General features: G+C 39.5%; 1 protein-coding gene across 1 annotated transcript in view; it reads left to right on the top strand.

Moving 5' to 3' along the window:
* Nucleotides 1-21,993, top strand: part of lmx1al (LIM homeobox transcription factor 1, alpha-like) — a 43,304-nt gene that overhangs the window by 14,822 nt on the left and 6,489 nt on the right. Inside the window, exons 4-7 of the mRNA XM_017454002.3 lie at nt 18,770-19,002; nt 20,842-21,005; nt 21,096-21,173; nt 21,275-21,392. Coding sequence (XP_017309491.1) covers nt 18,770-19,002; nt 20,842-21,005; nt 21,096-21,173; nt 21,275-21,392 — 593 coding nt within the window. The remainder of the gene's footprint in view (nt 1-18,769; nt 19,003-20,841; nt 21,006-21,095; nt 21,174-21,274; nt 21,393-21,993) is intronic.

Raw genomic sequence — 21,993 nt, 5'->3', positions numbered from 1 at the left:
TTATTATTCTTTACACTTCTTTACTCTTCTTTACACTTGGGCGTGTCATATGCATATGACATGTAAAGAAGGAGCGAGTGGGCGGGGCTTGTTGCCACGCAGCTGAAGCTGATGGATCATCATCACTAGATTAGTTGACACGTGGCAGTTTCATGAATCGGAGGCAGAAAGGTTTGTACATCGCGCTGTGTTTCAGTCTGAGCTCAGCTTCACACAGCTTCGTCTTGAGGCCCGGATTCTTTCCTTCATTTATTCATTAAAGGACAAATAAATACTTTCCTGTGCTTTTTCTTTATTTTTTGGATATTTTTTCACTATTTTTTCTTTATATCTGTTTATCTTTCTCATTCTCCCCTTTTCTGTACTTCGCTTTCTTCATCTTAATTTTCCTTTTCAATTAATGTCTTTTTCTTTCTCTCTTTCCTTCTTTCTTTCTTTCTCTTTCCTTCTTCAATTCTTTTTATTTCCTATTCTCTCCTGTTCTTATTTTCTTTCTTTCTTTCTTCATTTCTTTAATATTTCCTCCTTTTTACTTCTTTCTTTCTTATTTTCCTGTTTTTCTTTCTTTCTTTTTCTTTCTGTCTTTCTTTCATAAAGTCTTTGTCAAATTTCTTTCTTTTTTAATTCTTTAATATTTTCTTCTTTCTCACATTTCTTTTTTCATTCTTTCTTTCTTTCCTTCTTTCTTTCTTTCTTTCTTTCTTTCTGTCTTTCTTTCTTTGGCTCTTTTTCCTTCTTTTTTTAATTCTTTTCATTTCCTTCTCCCTCCATATCTTATTTTCTTTCTTCATTTCTTCATATCTTTAATATTCCCTTCTTTATCACTTTATCTTTCTTTCTTTCTTTCTTTCTTTCTTCTTTCTTCTTAATGTAACAGCTGATATAAAAACAGAATTTTCATGTCCAGTCAGTTAGTTGTCAGAGAGATTAACAGTGGAGTTAGATGACTGATATCACATGATCTTCATAACACAAGAGTATGATGATGAAGAGTATTAAGATGAACAGTATGATGATGAAGAGTTAGATGATGAAGAGCATTAAGATGAACAGTATGAAGATGAACAGAATGATGATGAACAGAATGATGATGAAGAGTATGATGATGAAGAGTATGATGATGAACAGTATGAAGATGAACAGTATGATGATGAACAGTATGAAGATGAACAGTATGATGATGAACAGAATGATGATGAACAGAATGATGATGAAGAGTATGATGATGAACAGTATGATGATGAAGAGCATTAAGATGAACAGTATGATGATGAACAGTATGATGATGAACAGTATGATGATGAAGAGTATGATGAACAGAATGATGAACAGTATGATGATGAAGAGTATGATGATGAACAGTACGAAGATGAACAGTATGATGATGAAGAGTATGATGATGAACAGTATGAAGATGAAGAGTATGATGATGAACAGTATGATGATGAACAGTACGAAGATGAACAGTATGATGATGAAGAGTATTAAGATGAACAGTATGATGATGAAGAGTATGATGATGAAGAGTATGATGATGAACAGAATGATGATGAAGAGTATGATGATGAACAGTATGAAGATGAAGAGTATGATGATGAACAGAATGATGATGAAGAGTATGATGATGAACAGTATGAAGATGAACAGTATGATGATGAAGAGTATGATGATGAACAGAATGATGATGAAGAGTATGATGATGAACAGTATGAAGATGAAGAGTATGATGATGAACAGAATGATGATGAAGAGTATGATGATGAACAGTATGATGATGAAGAGTATGATGATTAACAGAATGATGATGAAGAGTATGATGATGAACAGTATGAAGATGAACAGTATGATGATGAAGAGTATGATGATGAACAGAATGATGATGAAGAGTATGATGATGAACAGTATGAAGATGAAGAGTATGATGATGAACAGAATGATGATGAAGAGTATGATGATGAACAGTATGAAGATGAACAGTATGAAGATGAACAGTATGAAGATGAAGAGTATGATGATGAAGAGTATGATGATTAACAGAATGATGATGAAGAGTATGATGATGAACAGTATGAAGATGAACAGTATGATGATGAAGAGTATGATGATTAACAGAATGATGATGAAGAGTATGATGATGAACAGTATGAAGATGAACAGTATGATGATGAAGAGTATGATGATGAACAGTATGATGATGAACAGTATGATGATGAACAGTATGATGATGAAGAGTATGATGATGAACAGAATGATGATGAAGAGTATGATGATGAACAGTATGAAGATGAACAGTATGAAGATGAACAGTATGAAGATGAAGAGTATGATGATGAAGAGCATTAAGATGAACAGTATGATGATGAAGAGTATGATGATGAAGAGTATGATGATGAAGAGTATGATGATGAACAGTATGATGATGAAGAGCATTAAGATGAACAGTATGAAGATGAACAGTATGAAGATGAAGAGTATGATGATGAACAGTATGATGATGAAGAGTATGATGATGAACAGTATGAAGATGAACAGTATGAAGATGAACAGTATGATGATGAACAGTATGATGATGAACAGTATGAAGATGAAGAGTATGATGATGAACAGAATGATGAACAGTATGAAGATGAACAGTATGAAGATGAACAGTATGATGATGAACAGAATGATGAACAGTATGATGATGAACAGTATGAAGATGAACAGTATGATGATGAACAGAATGATGAACAGTATGATGATGAACAGTATGAAGATGAACAGTATGATGATGAAGAGTTAGATGATGAAGAGCATTAAGATGAACAGTATGAAGATGAACAGTATGAAGATGAACAGTATGAAGATGAACAGTATGAAGATGAACAGTATGATGATGAACAGAATGATGAACAGTATGATGATGAACAGTATGAAGATGAACAGTATGATGATGAACAGAATGATGAACAGTATGATGATGAACAGTATGAAGATGAACAGTATGATGATGAAGAGTTAGATGATGAAGAGCATTAAGATGAACAGTATGAAGATGAACAGTATGAAGATGAACAGTATGAAGATGAACAGTATGATGATGAAGAGCATTAAGATGAACAGTATGATGATGAACAGTATGAAGATGAAGAGTATGATGATGAACAGAATGATGAACAGTATGATGATGAACAGTATGAAGATGAACAGTATGATGATGAAGAGTTAGATGATGAAGAGCATTAAGATGAACAGTATGAAGATGAACAGTATGAAGATGAACAGTATGAAGATGAAGAGCATTAAGATGAACAGTATGATGATGAACAGAATGATGAACAGAATGATGATGAAGAGTATGATGATGAAGAGTATGATGATGTTAATATATTGTGATATATTATATAATGATCTCAGCCCAGGCTCCAGCTCATCAGGATGAGAATGTTTTTAGCTGTTCTTCTGACTGATCACACCGTTACATCACTGTGTCCTGCAGCATACACTGAAATACTCTGAAACTATTCAGCGGCTTCTTCTGCGAGAATACTCGGAGCTTCTTCTACCAGCGTAGCAGTGCTCATAGAGTCATGATCGAAACGCTCGTAAACGTCCCATCCTCCAGCACAACACCGATCCACAGACTCCCAGGAGACAAAACATCACCACGACACATACAAAGCTTTCCGGTTTCTCGGTAACCTGACAATCTGCTTTTTTTTTCTTATTAACTTGAAGTGACAGAAAAACGAGAAGCTGTTGAGGGAGCGAATATTTACAGCTGCTATAACGTAAGTGAGAACAGGAACTAACTTGCTGCGTGGATGTTCCTGAACATTAAATGCAACTATAAATGGATAAAAAATACTCTATGTTGCTCTTTAATTAATAAAATTTAAAAATAATTTTTAAAAAAAACATTGGCAGATTGCCATGGTATAAGATGAATAAAACACTTCAGGATGTTCTTACGTATAGCGATGGACAACCATGGCTAAAATGACTAAGCAGCTCTAACCAATCACACGACAGCTAGCAGCTGATGAGTGTGAAGTCTAACACGTGCTTCCTGTGAGACGTGAAGCCAGACAACCGCACGTCTCCAAACTAATGCTCCGTAACACACTCAGAGAAAGGGCCCGATCTGCCCTCTTTCTCATACATGAGCTCACAGATGCTTGCCATTGGCTAGTTCCACTGTGATTGACAGGGGAGAGAGAGTATGCCCCGCCCACCTTCGCTCTCTTAGATGGCTGTAGCATTGACAGGATTCGAACTTTTTTTAAATTGTGCTTTATCGGTATATATTTTTATTTTCTTTCATATTACGAACTGTCTGTGTGTGTGTGTGTGTGTGTGTGTGTGTGTGTGTGTGTGTGTGTGTGTGTGTGATGTTCAGTATAAGTTGTGTGTCGTGGTATGTATCCACATACGAGACTTGGCACATGCCTGTGTCGATGACCTTGAGTGAATCAGCAACAATAACTCCTTGTGTTTCCTGCCGTCTGTCCATCGGCACCTCTCTAAACACACACACACACACACACACACACACACACACACACACACACACACACACACACACACACACACCATAACCAGCTGGGGTGCCTTTCATTTTAAGGTCCAAGAAACATTCTGACTGGGAATTCAAGCAAATTTTGACATTTAACCCCTTTCTTTCGTTCTTTCTTTCATTCCTTTCATCTTTGGCTTCATTCTTTCTTTCTGTCTATCCTTCCTTCCTTCTTTCTTTCATTCTTTCTTTCTTTTCATCTGTGGCTTTATTCATGCTTTCTTTATATTGTTTCTTTTATTTATGTTTTCTTTCTTTTCATCTTTGGCTTCATTCTTTCTTTCTGTCTATCATGCTTTCTTTCTTTCTTTCTTTCTTTCTTTCTTTTCACCTGTGGCTTCATTCTTTCTTTCTTTCCTGCTTTCTTTCTTTCTTTTCAACTTCAGCTTCATTCTTTCTTTCTTTCTATCCTTTCTAGTTTTCTTTCTTTTCATCTTTGGCTTCGTTCTTTCTTTCTGTCTATCCTTCTTTCTTTCTTTTCATTTAGTGAACACCTTCCTCACATTGGAGAAGAGAGAGAGAGAGAAAGAGAGATTTCTTTGTTTTCTCGATTTTTTTTTTATTCATTTGACTCTTTCATTCTTTGTATTTATTTTATCATTCCTTATGTCCTTTATTAGTTCCTTTATTGCTTTATTGATCATTTTTCTTTCTTTCTTTCTTTCTTTCTTTCTTTCTTTCTTTCTTTCTTTCTTTCTTTTCATCTTTGGCTTCATTCTAACTTTCTGTCTGTCCTTCCTTCTTTCCTGCTTTCTTTCCTGCTTTATTTCTTCCTTATTAAAACTGTTTTTGGGGAGATTATGATGCACTAATGTAATGCATCTTCAAAATCTTTTTTTTTTTTTTATCCCTCGTTCCCGTTCGCCTGCTTACCCACAGAGCATTTTCTTCAGGAAATTTGCATTTAGTTCATTTTAAACTGTTATATAAAAACACACACACACACACACACACACACACACACACACACACACACACTCCTGTGTGTCACGCTCTTGCTGTTCTCTGTATGCAGCAGACAGTCCGTCACCCGGTCCTTCCTGTACAATCCAGTCCCACATTAATAAAGGCAGAGAGCCCCGGGGCACGGCGTCTGAGACTCGGTGCAAAATGAGTCACAGTGAGGGGCATGGAGCCCCAATCTGCCCCCACTCCACCCACAATACCACAGTGCCTGAGACCTGGTGCAAAATGAGTCCGAATGAGGGGTACAGAGCCCCAATCTGCCCCCACTCCATCCAACGCACCACAGTGCCTGAGACCTAGTGCAAGATGAGTCCGAGTGAGGGGCATGGAGGCCCAATCTGCCCTCGCTCCACCCATAATACTACAGTGCCTGAGACCTAGTGCAAGATGAGTCCGAGTGAGGGGCATGGAGGCCCAATCTGCCCCCGCTCCACTGATAATACTACAGTGCCTGAGACCTAGTGCAAGATGAGTCCGAGTGAGGGGCATGGAGGCCCAATCTGCCCCCCGCTCCACTGATAATACTACAGTGCCTGAGACCTAGTGCAAGATGAGTCCGAGTGAGGGGCATGGAGGCCCAATCTGCCCCCGCTCCACCCATAATACTACAGTGCCTGAGACCTAGTGCAAGATGAGTCCGAGTGAGGGGTACAGAGCCCCAATCTGCCCTCACACCATCCAACGCACCACAGTGCCTGAGACCTAGTGCAAGATGAGTCCGAGTGAGGGGCATGGAGGCCCAATCTGCCCTCGCACCATCCAACACACCAGCACCACCACCAACGCTGTCCACGCTACAGGAGCTGAGTGTGTGCTCAGGAAGTTCTGGGTTTAGTACTTTACTGCCCCAGAGCAGATCAGCTCCATGTTTACTAAACCCCACACCACAGTGTGCTCTCTTTATTCCTCTTCATCCTTCCTTCTAGATAGCTGCTGTAGATCTTCTTTTCTTTCAAACCTTTCCATTCTTTTTTTCCCTTTTCTCCTCCCTTCTCCTTTCTCAATTTCATTTCACTTTCCTTCTTTCCTTCCTTGATTTTTTTTCTGTTTTCCATCATTTCTTCATTCCTGTCTTTCTCTCTGCTTCCTTCTTCCCTTCCTTTATATCCTTCTCTCCATCCTACTACATTTTTCTTTCTTTCTTTCTTTCCCACTCATCTTTCTATTTCAGTTAAGTCTTCTTTCCCTCTGACCATCCTTCTTTCCTTCCTTCCTTCCTTTGTTCTTTTTTCTTTCTTTTCCCCCATTTTTCTCTCCACTCTTCCAGTTCTTTCTTTCTTTTTTTTTCCATTTAGGTTTCCTTTCTCTCCGACCTTCCTTCTCTCGTCCCGTCTTTCTGTCCCGTCTTACTTACTTTCTTTCTTTTCATTGTCGTCATCTATATCTTGTTGTTTTTTTTTTATGTTAGACTGGTTATTATATAATCCCAGCATGAGTGTCAGTGTTTTTAGGATTACAGCACACATCCACTCGTAGACGTAATCCAACTCGACAGTTATCGTGAGCGGTGTAGCTCATCAAACTTATCCTACCACCATAATGCAGTTTACAAGCATGAAAGGAGCGGGGCTGTTCTGTTTTTTTTTTGTTTGTTTGTTTTTTCTTTCTTTCCTCACATCACTCTTCCTCTCTCCTCTCACCGTCTCCAGTGGCTCTCTCTCTCTCCATTAGCTCGTTCATCACTGTCTGGTTTCTAATAATATTTCTCTGTACCAAACCTCATTGTGCGCTTGTTGAGATTGATAGCAGTCACGACACCAATCAGTTTATCTCTCCGTTTATTGCCCGTTTTCTCTTAATCATCTCCCCACTCCATGGCTCAGGGTGTCTGGGGGAGTGGGGGGTGGCTGCCTTGATTATGGGAACAATGCTAATTACGGTCGCAGACAAGTCTCCTTGCTGTGCTGAGGACAGAGAGCGAGATCTTAATATCTCTCGCGTAAATGGACGCCACCTACATTTGGCATCCAATATAAGCTGCTCAGGCTGAAGTATTTATGTACAAAATGTCTAAAAACCTGCCACGGATTTATATGAAATGCTAGTTTAGTGACAAGCAGGGCACTCGGGCGCGCCGATTAGAGGTTCAGAGGTGATCGTCTCGAAGGAATCGTTGTGAAGTGGTAGACAGAAGAGCGTTCTGGATGCTTTTACTTATGAATAAATACCCTTGAGGTCTCCATTCAAGAAAAGCGAGCAAGCTAGCTGTGTTATGTACGTCATGTTTTAGCCACTGCAGTGAGACAAGCGTAACTAAAACCTAAACAGTGACAGTAGGCGTCTTCTGAGCTAGCTAGCTATTTATATGCGGCACAAATGCAGTTTAGTTTCCAAAGAAAGAGGGACAATTCAGAATAAATTGCATTATTACAGTAACTGTTTCTATAGCTTGCTATTTCCAGATGTCATTGCTGCACTAGCTAAGTATAAGTAGCTAGTAGCTAACAGTGATATAAAAAAATAAATAATAAAAAAGGGTTACATTTCCACCATTCAAGTCCCTATGTATGAGCTGTTACTATAGAAACCATAAAGTGTTAGAATGAGTGCATGAAGATAAAAATGATCATTTATGTTACAGTGCTGTTATAGAAAACAATTATTTGAGAATTCAACAGCGCTGTGGTATAAATATCTTTAAATATCTCTACTGATGACCCCTTGGTGTAAAAATAGCCAGCTAGCTCCATGTAACACTTTTACACTTTTAGATAGTTATTTATACTTTAGCTAGTGCCACTATGACAGTGCCTCAATGATTACTAGCCTGCTAGCTCTATTTAACATGCTATTTTAAGTTACTACAGTATTAGCTAGCTAGCTAATTAGGATATATAGGTAATGTTTAGCTACTCCAGTCATGACTTTAGTTCTAATACTAGCCTAATTAATAATTAGCTATCTAGAGGTAGTAAAAAAATGCAGTTTCGCATGCATAGTTGCCAAAGGGGGGTGGGGAAACCTTCAGTTTCTAATACCTACACATTTACGTTTAGTACCTTGGGTTTGTCTATAGATAGCTATTTAGCAGTAGTTAAAAATAAAAAGTTTAGCAGCTTAGCTTGATAGTTACCTACTGTACTATTGTTGTGTTACACATTAGGCTTCATTACAGCGACTAAACATTACCTACAGAACCTAGCTAGCAAGCTGAATGTAACCTAAAATAATGCACTAAATAGAGCTAGTTGGCTAGTGTTCATCAAGGGACTGTCACTGGAGCATGTTAGCTAAATATAAATAGCTAGCTAGCTAATAGAATCATAAAGTAATGCATTAAATAGAGCTGTGTAGTGTTCATAGCTGGCTAATAGTAACATAATGCTGTGCAATGTGTAACAAAGAGCTAGCTGGGTCGAGTTCACTGAGGAGTAGAAGATTCCAGAGAAGCATGAGGAAACCCCCAGCTGTTTCTACTATCTCTATATGTCTTACTGAATGAGGCCTACATTATACTACAGCTCCTCTCTTGATTTCTCTATAGCTTGCTATTTAGCTAGATATCTTTTGCTACTTAATGACAACTCCTCTGCGAACGCTACCCAGCTAGCTCTAAGTTACACGTTGCACAGCATCATGTTGCTATCTCAACCAGCTCCCAAGTTCAGCAGGTCGTGAATGAATATATCGTGTACACGAGTTTCGGGTACTGGTAAGGACCCTGGCTCACTACACATTGGGATACTGATGACTGAATTTCTGGCGACACGACTACGTACTACGTGTGGTTTTTGCAGTGCATTGTTTCCAGAGCAAATGTTTCAGTGCACGATTGAGACAGCCCTGAAAATGGCCGACTCCCTGATCAGTTCCCTGACTACTGAACTAGGGAGCTGGTTGAGACACACCCTATGATTCTATTAGCTAGCTAGTTATTTATTTATATTTAGCTAACATGCCCCAGTGAGAGTCACTCGATGAACACTAGCCAACTCGCTCTATTTAGTGCATTATTTTTGTTACTTTTAACTCGCTAGCTAGGTTATGTAGGTAATATTTAGCTACAGGATGATGCCTATTGTGTAACACAACACTAGTAGGTAACTACCATGCTAGTTATCTAGCTATCTAGAGGTAGTAAAAAAAAAAAAAAGTAACTTGCTGGACAATATTTCCAAAGAAAGAATAAAAACCTCTAGATTTATTACTGAAGTGAACCTACACTCCAGCTACTCTCTGGACTTTTCTATAGCTAGCTACTTAGCTACATATATTTTAGCGACTCTACTGATGATCCTTTTGTGTAGCCAGTGAGCTCTATTTAATACATCATTTTATGTAGCTGGCTACGTATTTAGCTAGTGTACCCCAATGAAGGTTCCTCCATGAACACTAGCCAGCTTTGAATGGTGTTAGCTAAGCAATAACTCCGGATGCAATTGAACAATGTAGCACTTTATGCTGAATATAAAAACTGGCATAAAAATAAGCAAGAAAATCGCTGCTTTATGAATAACGGGGACAGTTTTATCTCAGAAGAGGTCTTGTGAGTAGCAGATAGCATCTCAAAACCTAGAAGATGGATCAAATGAGACAGCTTTTTTGTGAAAAATGTAAGGAAATGCTTAGCCATACTTCTATTCCAGGGGATAAAGTTGGGATGAGTCAGGGATAGGTAGGTGTTAGCACTGCTCTCAGGTTTTGTTTTGGTTTTTTTTGACAAATTTCGCTGACATATAAGCATCTTATTTTTTTTCTTTAAAAATATTCATTTCAAGATTTTTACATCATGGTTACGTCCTATAGAAAAATCTGACCACTATGAGAAATATAGTGTACGTCAAACCCGGGAGTTTTATAAAAGTAACGATGAGATCAACTTACTTTTGCATTGTGCTTTTTTAAAAAATAAATAAATAAATAAAAGTATTAAATATTCTCTCCATGGTATATAATCAAATATTATCCTTATAAAAAATCTAGCTATTCAAATACCCGGAATGGCGAACACATTGTTCCGTAGGATGAAGTATAGCACGAGGCCAGGAGGCAGAGCGTACGGGTCAGGAGAGATCACAGAAGACGACCGAAAGAGACAGTGGAGGTGTCCAGATGACTCCGAGGTGTCTCCTGCGATATTGCCGGCGTTTTTGCATAATGTGTGATGAGTTCTCATCATCTCGGCTCCCCCACAACAATTTCATTACAGGCGGCTAATAAATGTTTCATGGCAGAACAAGCTGCTCGCCTCCGCTTTATTAAATCTGAGATAATAAAAGAAGAAAATCGCGAACGGGATGGAAGGGGTGGGTGGGTGGGTGGGTGGGCGGTGGGTGTCGAAGGAAGGAGATATGGAAAATGGCATAGACATTCTCAAACGGGGCCTCCGTATCTTCTGTTTCTGGGGCAACGGGTCCCCCCTCGCTCCTCTCCCCCCTTCCTCTCGCTCTGCCACGGAGACACAGGAAATGAGAATCTGGCTGACAGGATATTGCGTTCTGGTGGCCTGGGGATTAGCTGCCTTATCCAAACACGTACGCGTGCACACGCACACACACAAGCACAAGCACACACACACACACTCAGATACGCACATATACAGGTTCACGCTTACCTCGTACAGACACACCTCCCCATTGTTGTCTTATTTAATCTGTACACCGCCGACTATCTCGCACGCTACATAAACGGCTTTGCACGGGTGATTCAGCTTGTGTAAACCATGTGCAGGTTTATAGTATCACTCGGCCAACATATTACGCACAGGCGACCGAACAGCCGTGCTGTCGTCCGTACCGGTGGCTGTCAACTCGTCTTAGGACAATCATATGAACATCAATCAATAGACGCGACCTCACTATTTTGATGTGATTATCATAAAATCGCAATATGTTTAGGGATTTCTTTTAGGGCCTTGGAAGATTAAAATGTCCAGAGGGCATGAAGAGGGAGGGGACAATAGTGCTATATATCATTCACATCATCATGCGCATAAAGAGCTGGATGTGTCCTGGCCTGATCAGAAGGTCTCCTGTAAATTTTTTTTCTAGCTGTTTTTTTTTGTTGTTCATATGTTTTGCTAGATTTTTTTCGATAGCTAGCCAGATAAAATGAGAAACAGGAAAAGAAAATAAGCTCTATAGCTATATCAGTGTCCCTGATGTTTACGAAACACCATTTTGTTATCGTTACTGCTGATCTCACTCTCCACAACAAAATGTATTCTCCAAGACTTATTTATTCGTACTCATTAGGCACATAGTCTTGAATTATTTTCCTCCAAATAAATCAGAACACGGTGTGAATCCTTAAACGTCGTCCTTGATACTCAACCTGAGTGTTGTATTGAACGGGAAAATCCCAACAAGATCGGCATGAGATAAAACGTCGGATTTTGCTAACCAAATTGATCTTGGAACTGTAAAGTGGGTGTGGCCTAATATTCTAACAAACATGTTGATCGACATCCGTCTGTACCAGCCTCGAGCCGAGCTAAACACGTTGCCGGAACAACTATGAATTTCAACGGAACGATCGTCGCTAGGTTAGCTTACACTTGCTCTGTTGGCGTTCGTATGCAACGTTTTCGCTTGCGTTTCAGCTTTCGCATGCTAGGTTCGCAAAACACAATTATTCAGACTCGCTAGGTTCGTTTTCGCACACTAGGTTTTGCTCTCACTCCTTAGTTTGTTTAGGGGTTGTTTTTTTTTTTGCTTTCTAGTTTGCTCAGGCTTTTTGATAACTGCTATCTTTGCGAGACTTTCCGAGCTCTGTGATTGACTGAACCTGATCTCGTTTTTTTTTGTTTTTGTTTTTTTTTTAAATCATACAAATTTATTTAAAGTCTGGTTGGCGTTGTCCGATTCCATAAAACAATAAACCTTATCGTACGAACCGAATCATGAGACTCATCAATCGTTCGCAAACGTGAAGCCATGTCGAAACGATCGACCTTTGCGATCGGCTTGGGACGTTACCCGAGTTTAGCCACGCCCACTTTACATTAAACGCCGAGAAAGTGCACGTAGATATTAGAAAGTCACTTGTTATTCATACTGCTGCATACTGAGAATCATTCACCTCATTAGAAGGTAACCAGACATTAAGACTCATCCATAAACGTACTTTTCTTTTGGGTGTACATACTTACCCCGAGAATGATTCGAACAAAATCAAAGACGCATCATGGCTGACTGCCTTCCGTCAGTCTCTCTGACCTCGTATTTGACAGTGAGTGAAATGATATATACATTTATCACCTACCTGTTGGTGTTTTCATATTATCTTTGAGAATATTTGCGTTTCTGTGGGCGTGTGTGTGCGTGTGTGTGTTAGGGAGTGTAGCAGGCGAGCGTAGTGGGGAATGCTGGGAGATTTTAATAACGCAGAAGCAGTGCACTGAGATTTAATAAAGGGAGATGATGTGATTACTGAACCCTGGCGCTGAGCCACCTTGCTTCACAGCAATATCCGCTCATACACACAAACGCACACACTTTCTGTCTCATACATATACACACACACACACACACACATAGACAGACACACACACACCAATATAAACCATGCAATTATATTTACATGCATGATTTACATATCGATTCTTAATATATACACAAATGCACCAGCACAAAAGCTTGCGATATTTCTGACGGTGCACGAACCTTTCTTCAAGACGTCCTAACGTGTGTACATGCATGGAGAAGCCACCCACACCAAGATTCAGCTGTGATTTTTGTTAAGATTTATCAGAAGGACAATATGTCGGCTCGTGCGCCTACCTTACTGTCTGGGTAAGGTGAGTTTCGGTCCCATTTTCCCAGAGGTCATAATCACGGTTAACCCCTTCACTCCTGAGAGATCAAAGCTGTGATGAGTGATTGAACACAACCTGAAACCTCAGGAGTATAGCGCAATGACAGGGTACTTCATTTACTACGATTCGCGTCCCTTTTTTTTTTTTTTTTTTTTTTTTTTTGGTGATACTGTGTGCTGGAAACATTCTGTACAAACGCTGTATCACTGCCAATCAGATGTTCTTGAGGTAGAGCTTGGAGCTCTCATGAACCTTGTTACAGTTTGTCTACTGATTAAATCAAAGAAAATTAAGTGACATTATAACGCGTTTTACATTAGAGCATATTGTCGGCATCAGGAATCCTTAATTATACCGTTACTGTTAATCTGAGGTAATAGAGCCTTTCTGAAATGAGGCAGGTTGTTGCTTTTGGTGCTAGAGATCCATGTGCTACTTGAGTATTTGTGACTGCTAAATGAATGCTATTTGAGTACTACTGACTGCTACATGAATGCTATTTGAGTACTACTGACTGCTACATGAATGCTATTTGAGTACTACTGACTGCTATAAGAATGCTATTTGAGTACTACTGACTGCTATAAGAATGCTATTTGAGTAGTACTCACTGCTATATGAATGCTATTTGAGTACTACTGACTGCTATAAGAATGCTATTTGAGTAGTACTCACTGCTATATGAATGCTATTTGAGTACTACTGACTGCTATATGAATGCTATTTGAGTAGTACTGACTGCTAAAGGAATGCTATTTGAGTACTACTGACTGCTATAAGAATGCTATTTGAGTACTACTGACTGCTATAAGAATGCTATTTGAGTACTACTGACTGCTAAATGAATGCTATTTGAGTACTACTGACTGCTATATGAATGCTATTTGAGTAGTACTGACTGCTATATGAATGCTATTTGAGTACTACTGACTGCTATATGAATGCTATTTGAGTACTACTGACTGCTATAAGAATGCTATTTGAGTAGTACTGACTGCTATAAGAATGCTATTTGAGTACTACTGACTGCTATAAGAATGCTATTTGAGTACTACTGACTGCTAAATGAATGCTATTTGAGTACTACTGACTGCTATATGAATGCTATTTGAGTACTACTGACTGCTAAATGAATGCTATTTGAGTACTACTGACTGCTATATGAATGCTATTTGAGTACTACTGACTGCTATAAGAATGCTATTTGAGTAGTACTGACTGCTACATGAATGTTATTTGAGAACTACTGACTCCTGTATGAATGCTGTATGAATGAGTACAGTTGACTGTATCGTCGTTTGAAAAATATTGACTGCTGAATGCTATTTCAATAATACTAACTTGCAAGATAAGAAGGCCCTTTAGTGATTCCCTGTAGTATATGTATACTATTTGAATGCTATTAAATCCTCAATGCTATTTGTGTACCACTGACTCCTGAAAGTTGTTGAGTACTACTGACTCCTGGATGCATGGTATTTGAGTACAATTGAATCCATAATGTTATTTGAGTACTAGTAACTGCTATATGAATGGCATTTGGGTACTATTGACTCCTGAATGCTGTTTCAATACTAATGAGTACTACTGACTCCTGAAAGTTTCAAGTACTACTGACTGCTATATGAATGGCATTTGCGTACTAGTGACTATTGAACACTATTTGAGTGCTACTGACTACTGAATGCTCTTTGAGTAATATTGAGTTTTTGAGTACTAGTGCCTGCTACATGAACAGTGTTTGAGTACTGAGTACCAGTGTCTTCTATATAAATAGTATCTGAGCACTATTAAGTACTGATTGCTATTTGAGTAGAGTTAGGGTTAGGGTTAGGTGACTGCTATGTAAGTATTATTTGAGTACTATTGTATCTACAACAACATGAATGCTAATTGAGTAATATTTAGTACTGAAATACTATTCACTGAGCAGTCAGTAGCACTCAAATTCTATTCATCAAGCAGTCAGTAGCACTTGAATACTATTCATCAAACAGTCAGTAGCACTCAAATTCTATTCAGAACTACTGACTGCTCGGTGAATGGCATTTGAGTACTACTGACTGCTCGATGAATAGAATTTGAGTACTACTGACTGCTTAATGAATAGAATTTGAGTACTACTGACTGCTCGATGAATATAATTTGAGTACTACTGACCGCTCGATGAATATAATTTGAGTACTACTGACTGCTTAATGAATAGAATTTGAGTACTACTGACTGCTTGATGAATAGAATTTGAGTACTACTGACTGCTTGATGAATAGAATTTGAGTACTACTGACTGCTTGATGAATAGAATTTGAGTACTACTGACCGCTTGATGAATAGAATTTGAGTACTACTGTCTGCTTGATGAATAGAATTTGAGTACTACTGTCTGCTTGATGAATAGAATTTGAGTACTACTGTCTGCTTGATGAATAGAATTTGAGTACTACTGACTGCTTGATGAATAGAATTTGAGTACTACAGCGATATGAATGGTAGTTGAGTAATATTTTCTACTGAATACTATTTGAGTGATATTGACTCCTGAGTACCACGGCCTATTATATGAATGCTTCTCTTTTTTTGAACTGGTATTGACTGCTTTATGAATCCTTTACATCTCAAATACCATCTACTCCCACAAGACCCTCCGTGTGACAGCAAGACGCACGATGAGACGAAATGTCATTTGTTATTGCGATCGTATCCGGCGGCGACGCCCGAATCGTCCGTCCCATCACTCCCGGTCTCCCGCGCACTCATTTGGTTTGGTGATTCTGGTCTGCGGATCTGTTGCTCAGGGTGACTGTGAAGAGGGCTCAGTGTCTTTGGTATGGGCGTGTTAAGTAGGTGTAATTTTTGTTGGCGCGATTGGCAGATGGATTGAGACAGATTAGCTGTAGCAGCTGCGTTTCGGACAGGATCATCACGTCCACGCAGATCAGACGCCTTTATGTACGGACCTGGCTGCCTCTCCCTTCACCAGATTTAGGGAATAACACCTTCTTCTCACTCAGCGAGGGTTCTGGAGCACACACACACACACACACACACACACACACACACACACTCTCACACACAAATGTACACACCCATTTCTCCTTGTGGCCCTCTGCAATAGAATCTTGTTTTGTTTGAAAATGTTTTTCATCTCGCTGCTCTTCATTTTACGTTGCTTGCTTGGGTTATTGCCTTTTCTTCTGCAGCATCTCGCACATTAAAAAAAAAAGAGTTTCCCTTGGGTTTCTTATTACTTTCAGCGTTCACTTTTCATTTTTTTTTTTCATTTCGTTTTTTTTTTTTTTTTTTTTTTTTGCAAAGTAGCAAAGTAGCATCCGCGCACATGCCAGTGTATGGTATCAGGCCACGATATAAAGTAAGATGATGTGATAATGCTTATCACTTAGGCTCACACACACACACACACACACGAACGCATATGCCTGTCAATGCACGTGAACGTATTCAGGTGTCCCTGTGCATTGTGTTTGTTTGTGTATATGTGTGTGTGTGTGTGTGCAGGAGTGTACGAACGAAAAGAGCGAGAAATGCTCTGTTTATTTGAGTGTATGGAAAAAAAAAAAGAGAGAAGAGAGATTAACCCCATGCTATTCTCAATCCTCGTTTATGAGTTTATAGCGTCTGTCTGGGCATCGCACTGTTTAAACAACAATCTAATTAATCCCGTCTTTATTAGTTTCACCGAGCTGAGCTGTGCCGGGAGAGAGGGAGGGAGGACGGGGCAATTCTGCCAGAAAATACTAACAAAAGGAGGGAGGGCACGGACAGGAAAAGAATGAGGGATTTAGGAAGAATTTAAGCGCGAATTGAAATGTGCCTTTAAATAAGAACTGACTTGTTTGGGGTGAGAGGTAAAAAAAAATAAAAAAAAAATTTTTTTAAGTGAAAATGAGCAAAGTAGGGGACGGGGACGTATAGCTAGGGCCGTTTTCCTTAATTAATATCAATGTTGCTAGAGTTATTACTCAAATATTTCACATAAGCCTTTGTCACTTGAATAGGACGTCGTTCGTTTCCTGAATTAAAGCTCACTGAACGAATCATCAACTTCAAGCCAACCAGTTTTAATAAAACTATGATAAATAATGAAATAAATAAAACACTTATAACACCCTTAGTGGTTAGCACGTTCGCCTCACACCTACAGGGTCGGGGGTTCGATTCCCACCGTGGCCCTGTGTGTGCCTGTTCTCCCCGTGCTGCGGGGGTTTCCTCCGGGTACTCCGGTTTCCTCCCCCAGTCCAAACACATGCATGGTAGGCTGATTGGCGTGTCCAAAGTGTCCGTAGTGTATGAATGGGTGTGTGAGTGTGTGTGTGATTGTGCCCTGCGATGGATTGGCACCCCGTCCGGGGTGTACCCCGCCCTGTGCCCGATGCTCCCTGGGATAGGCTTCAGGTTCCGCCGTGACCCTGAAGGAAGGATAAGCGGTATAGAAGATGGATGGATGGATGGACTTATAACACCACATCGTGTATCTAAAAGTGTTTTATTTCTCTGATACTACAGCAGTCTTGTATTGCCAACACAACACAAAAATTATTGATTAAAGAACGACATAGTTTTTGTCCGTTTATGGTTACATTTAACGTTGCGAAACAAGCTCCTGTTATCAGACGCTGACACTGGAGACTCCTTCCAAAACCGCTAAATAAAAACCTCCTCGCCGTATCGGTACGCTGTTACTATAACGTATTACACAGAGCGCCTTAATAAAGGTTCTACAAAATGAATCAACACCTTCTGACCAATCGGAATCGAGAATCAAACATTTCTCTGGCGTAAATGCCGTTAGCGTCACACCAAAAGTTTTGACCTTAAGTAGAGTATATTGGTCAAATCAATCTGCGTCGTCATCGTATATAGTTCGGTGTGAGAACCTCTTGTAAAAATGTCTGATGAATGAGTGTGAAGACGCTCTAATGTTATTTCCCAACGCTGGGGTATGCAAAGCAGCTTGACTACACAGCACTGGGTTAAATGAATTCATACTGTACGTTATCTTCATTTCAGTGTCTCAGTTTGTCTTACTGCTAAGTGCTGCCTCCCAGTGTCTAACCGAAAACACTGCACAGACGTCCAACGTTTCGGTTTATACAGGATAGCTGTGTGCGATCAAATATATGATATATCATGATATTTAATTCTCAGTACTCTTACCATGGATGCTTGGATGGAGGATGAAAATCTTGGGAAGCATTTGCACGGGTCTTGTCCACGTATGAGAGCTGCCCTATACGAGAGGTTTCATATTTTGTCTAAATTAGACATTTGTTTTATTTTTATCCAAAAAAAAAAAAAGCAAGACCTGCTGAGATCCAGTTAAAGTGATCTCCGATCCGTTATTTTTAATACAAGGTCATGTTCAAATGTTAATTATGTATCTTAGGGGTTTTTTTCTTTCAATATCCAGCAAACATCCTGTAATTTCTGATTTGTGTGTGTGTGTGTGTGTGTGTGTGTTTGTGTGTGTTTAGGCTGTTTGTGCGGAAGTGCAGCGCGTGCCTGCAGGTGATTGGCCGCTCAGAGCTGATCATGCGTGTGCTGGGGCAGGTGTATCACCTGGGCTGCTTCAGCTGCTGCGAGTGCGAGCGCCGGCTCCAGAGGGGTGACGAGTTTGTGCTCAAGGAAGGTCAGCTGCTCTGCCGTGGAGATTATGAGAAGGAGAGAGAGATGCTCGCCGCCATCAGCCCCGCCCCCACCGAATCAGGTGAAATATAGTCTGTTTTTATTATCGTGCCATGTCTGTACATGTATAATGTAGGATGAAAGGATCATGGTAATGGCACTATATAACCGATGTACACAAGACTACATGAAGTGTAAGAAAAGAGCTCCAGTTTCACTAGGAACAAAACGGTACAGCGGCTTGAGATGAGGTACTTTATTTTGTTTTGCTTTTATATGTCATGTAATATTTAAAAATCAGTTTTAAGACCACGCCGGTTGAGAAGAATCCAGGTTTGATGATTTGAGATTGGACAAAATTGTTGTAAGTCAATAGCCGCAATTCCAACACAGTCACCTTTTATAGCAAACCAGGAACCTTTTCAGGAACTCTGGATTTCCACTGGGAATCAGCAGGGCCAATTTTTGTACCAGGAACCTTCGATCACAGTTCCTGTACTGTAGCGAAAATACAAAACAGGAACATATCCAGGAACTCGTCCAAGAGTTTCGGACCTCTTGATTTCCTCAAAAGGTTCCAGGAACCACTTTTAAAACGCATGTGTCTGATGACCATTTTGTATTTGGCATTAAAACAAAACACTTCCTTTTCTTCTTCTTCTTCTGCTAAAGATCTGCGATAATATGAATATTTTTCACACAACAAGACGGTTCTCATCGATTCCGTTATTTGAATTTATAACCATGCTACATTATGTCGTGGTTACGGTTCTTGTAGTGCTGTGAAAATACAAATCAGGGACTTGTCCAAGACCTTGTCCTCAAAAGGTTCCCACTTCTTTTATTTTACTGAACGTCATGATTGTGGTACCTGTAGTGCTGTAAAAATGCCAGCTAGGAACTTGTCCAGGAACTTATGGAAGAACTTATCCAGGAATGTATTTCTCAGGAGAGTTTTTTAGTTCCTTGAAAGGTTCCAGTACCCCATGTGACTCGTGAGAGAAATAACTGGCCAGGCCACCATTTTATATTATTAGAGATGACACTGACTTGATCCCAGGAGCAGCATTGCGCTGATATCAGCAAAAAATAAATAAATAAATAAATAAATGGTGGATCGGACATCTTGAGGGAAAAAAGAATGATTTTTTTTTTTATCTGATTCTGTAAAAAATAGAAAAGACTGATATTAGATTTTTTTTAAAATAAAAAAAAACTTGGAAAAGATTTTTTTGTAACTGGAATTGTTTACTTGACTGTATTTTTTTTTTTTTGATTGATTTCTATAATATTTACAGTTTCTACTTTAGTATATTTGTAATATAAGTGATGGTTGTGTAAAAAAAAAAAAAAAAAAAAAACTCAAAAGGTTTACCTGAATAAAAAAGTTGTGGTTTTCGCTATATATTTTTTCCTATATTTTTACATTTACATTTTATTTATTTAGCAGACGCTTTTATCCAAAGCGACTTACAAGTGAGGAAATACAAGCAAAGCGGTATATATCAAGAGGAGAACAATACGAGTAATGCTACCGTGCAAAATCTTTTCATTTTAGAAAAGCAAAGTGTGCAGAGTAGAGGGTTTTTTTTCTTTTGGGTGGGGGCAAGTTAGGGGTTTGTTAAGTGTTCATGGAAGAGGTGGGTCTTTAGCCGTTTTTTGAAGATAGTGACAGATTCTGCGGTCCGAATTGAAGCTGGAAGTTCATTCCTCCACTGAGGGACAGATAGTTCTTAAGATTTTTAAGTGCTTCCATTAAAAAAAAAAGTCATTTCAAAGCTTAGAACCAATATCAGCTGAAACTCAGCGTTTTAGTATCGTTGTCGTAAAAGAAAAACTGATATCGTGCCGTCTCTAATAACAATACGATACGGAGCAATAAAACCAAACGCTTCCTTCTCTTTATCTCCGTCCCGTGCAGTGAAGAGCGAGGATGAGGAAGGAGGCAGCAGCTCCATGGGAGGAAAAGCTGGCGATGACAGTAAAGAGCACAAGAGGTCCAAGCGGCCGCGCACCATTTTAACCACGCAGCAGCGCCGCGCCTTCAAGGCGTCCTTCGAGGTGTCCTCCAAACCCTGCCGAAAGGTGAGCACTCGGTCCACGATGTAAACCCACACACTGCAGGGGTGCCGTTTATTTGAAATCGTTCGTTATTATCATATTTGTGTCCGGCAGGTCAGAGAGACCTTAGCGGCTGAAACCGGGCTGACGGTCCGAGTGGTCCAGGTCTGGTTCCAAAACCAGAGAGCGAAGGTAAAAGTAGAAATCATCTTTTTACGTCTATATAGTTCATCCATTTTCCAGGCTTTGATAGAGTTTTTGGGTTTTGATTGTCCATCTGGTTGTGTGTTCAGATGAAGAAAATCGCTCGCAGGCAGCAGCAGCAGCAGCAGCAGCAGGAGCAGGAGCAGATCGGCGGCAGCAGGAGGGGTCCGAGCAGAGGAGGACGACTGAGTAACGACGACAGCGAGGGTGAGACGTCATGTTACTGCGTGTTACGTTTAATCACGCCGCTGTTATGGGAAAATAATCAACAACACAAAGGTGGCGTGATGCATCCTGACATGAAGTTGATTCTTTTCCAATAAGCGCATCTCTCAAAGTCATTTATTCCTCTTATATAGCAGCACTTTGCGTTATTTAAAACAAAAAGTATTAACGAATGACACGATGTTTTTTTTTAATCATTTGTATTCGCATTTAACGCCCTGTGGTATAACTCGTCTTTTAGCTTAAATCATCTGTATCTTGGGTAGCTAGCTAAGCTATCTATTTTCATACTTGATTGCCTGATTACGTTCTTCCCATTGGTCGAAAGAACTATTTTTCCATTATTATTTTACCTCGTTATCAAATTTTCGACTAAGCTATAGTCTACGTAGTTTTGCTTGCCTTGCTATGCTGCTTACGTTAGCTAACGTTAGCTCGCTGTTATCGCAAGTATCACAATTCTTGATTTTATTAGCACCAAATTTAGGTTAAAAAAAAATAAATAATAATAATAATAATAATAATAATGATAATAAAGCTCCAGTCTCACTGGATGGATGAAGGGAAATCTAATTGCAGTGGT

This window comes from Ictalurus punctatus, chromosome 24 (assembly GCF_001660625.3).
Source record: "Ictalurus punctatus breed USDA103 chromosome 24, Coco_2.0, whole genome shotgun sequence".
In the NCBI taxonomy this organism is placed as follows: Eukaryota; Metazoa; Chordata; class Actinopteri; order Siluriformes; family Ictaluridae; genus Ictalurus; species Ictalurus punctatus.
The sequence above is the reverse complement of the archived record's forward strand: the minus strand, read 5'-3'. Positions and strand labels throughout refer to the sequence as shown.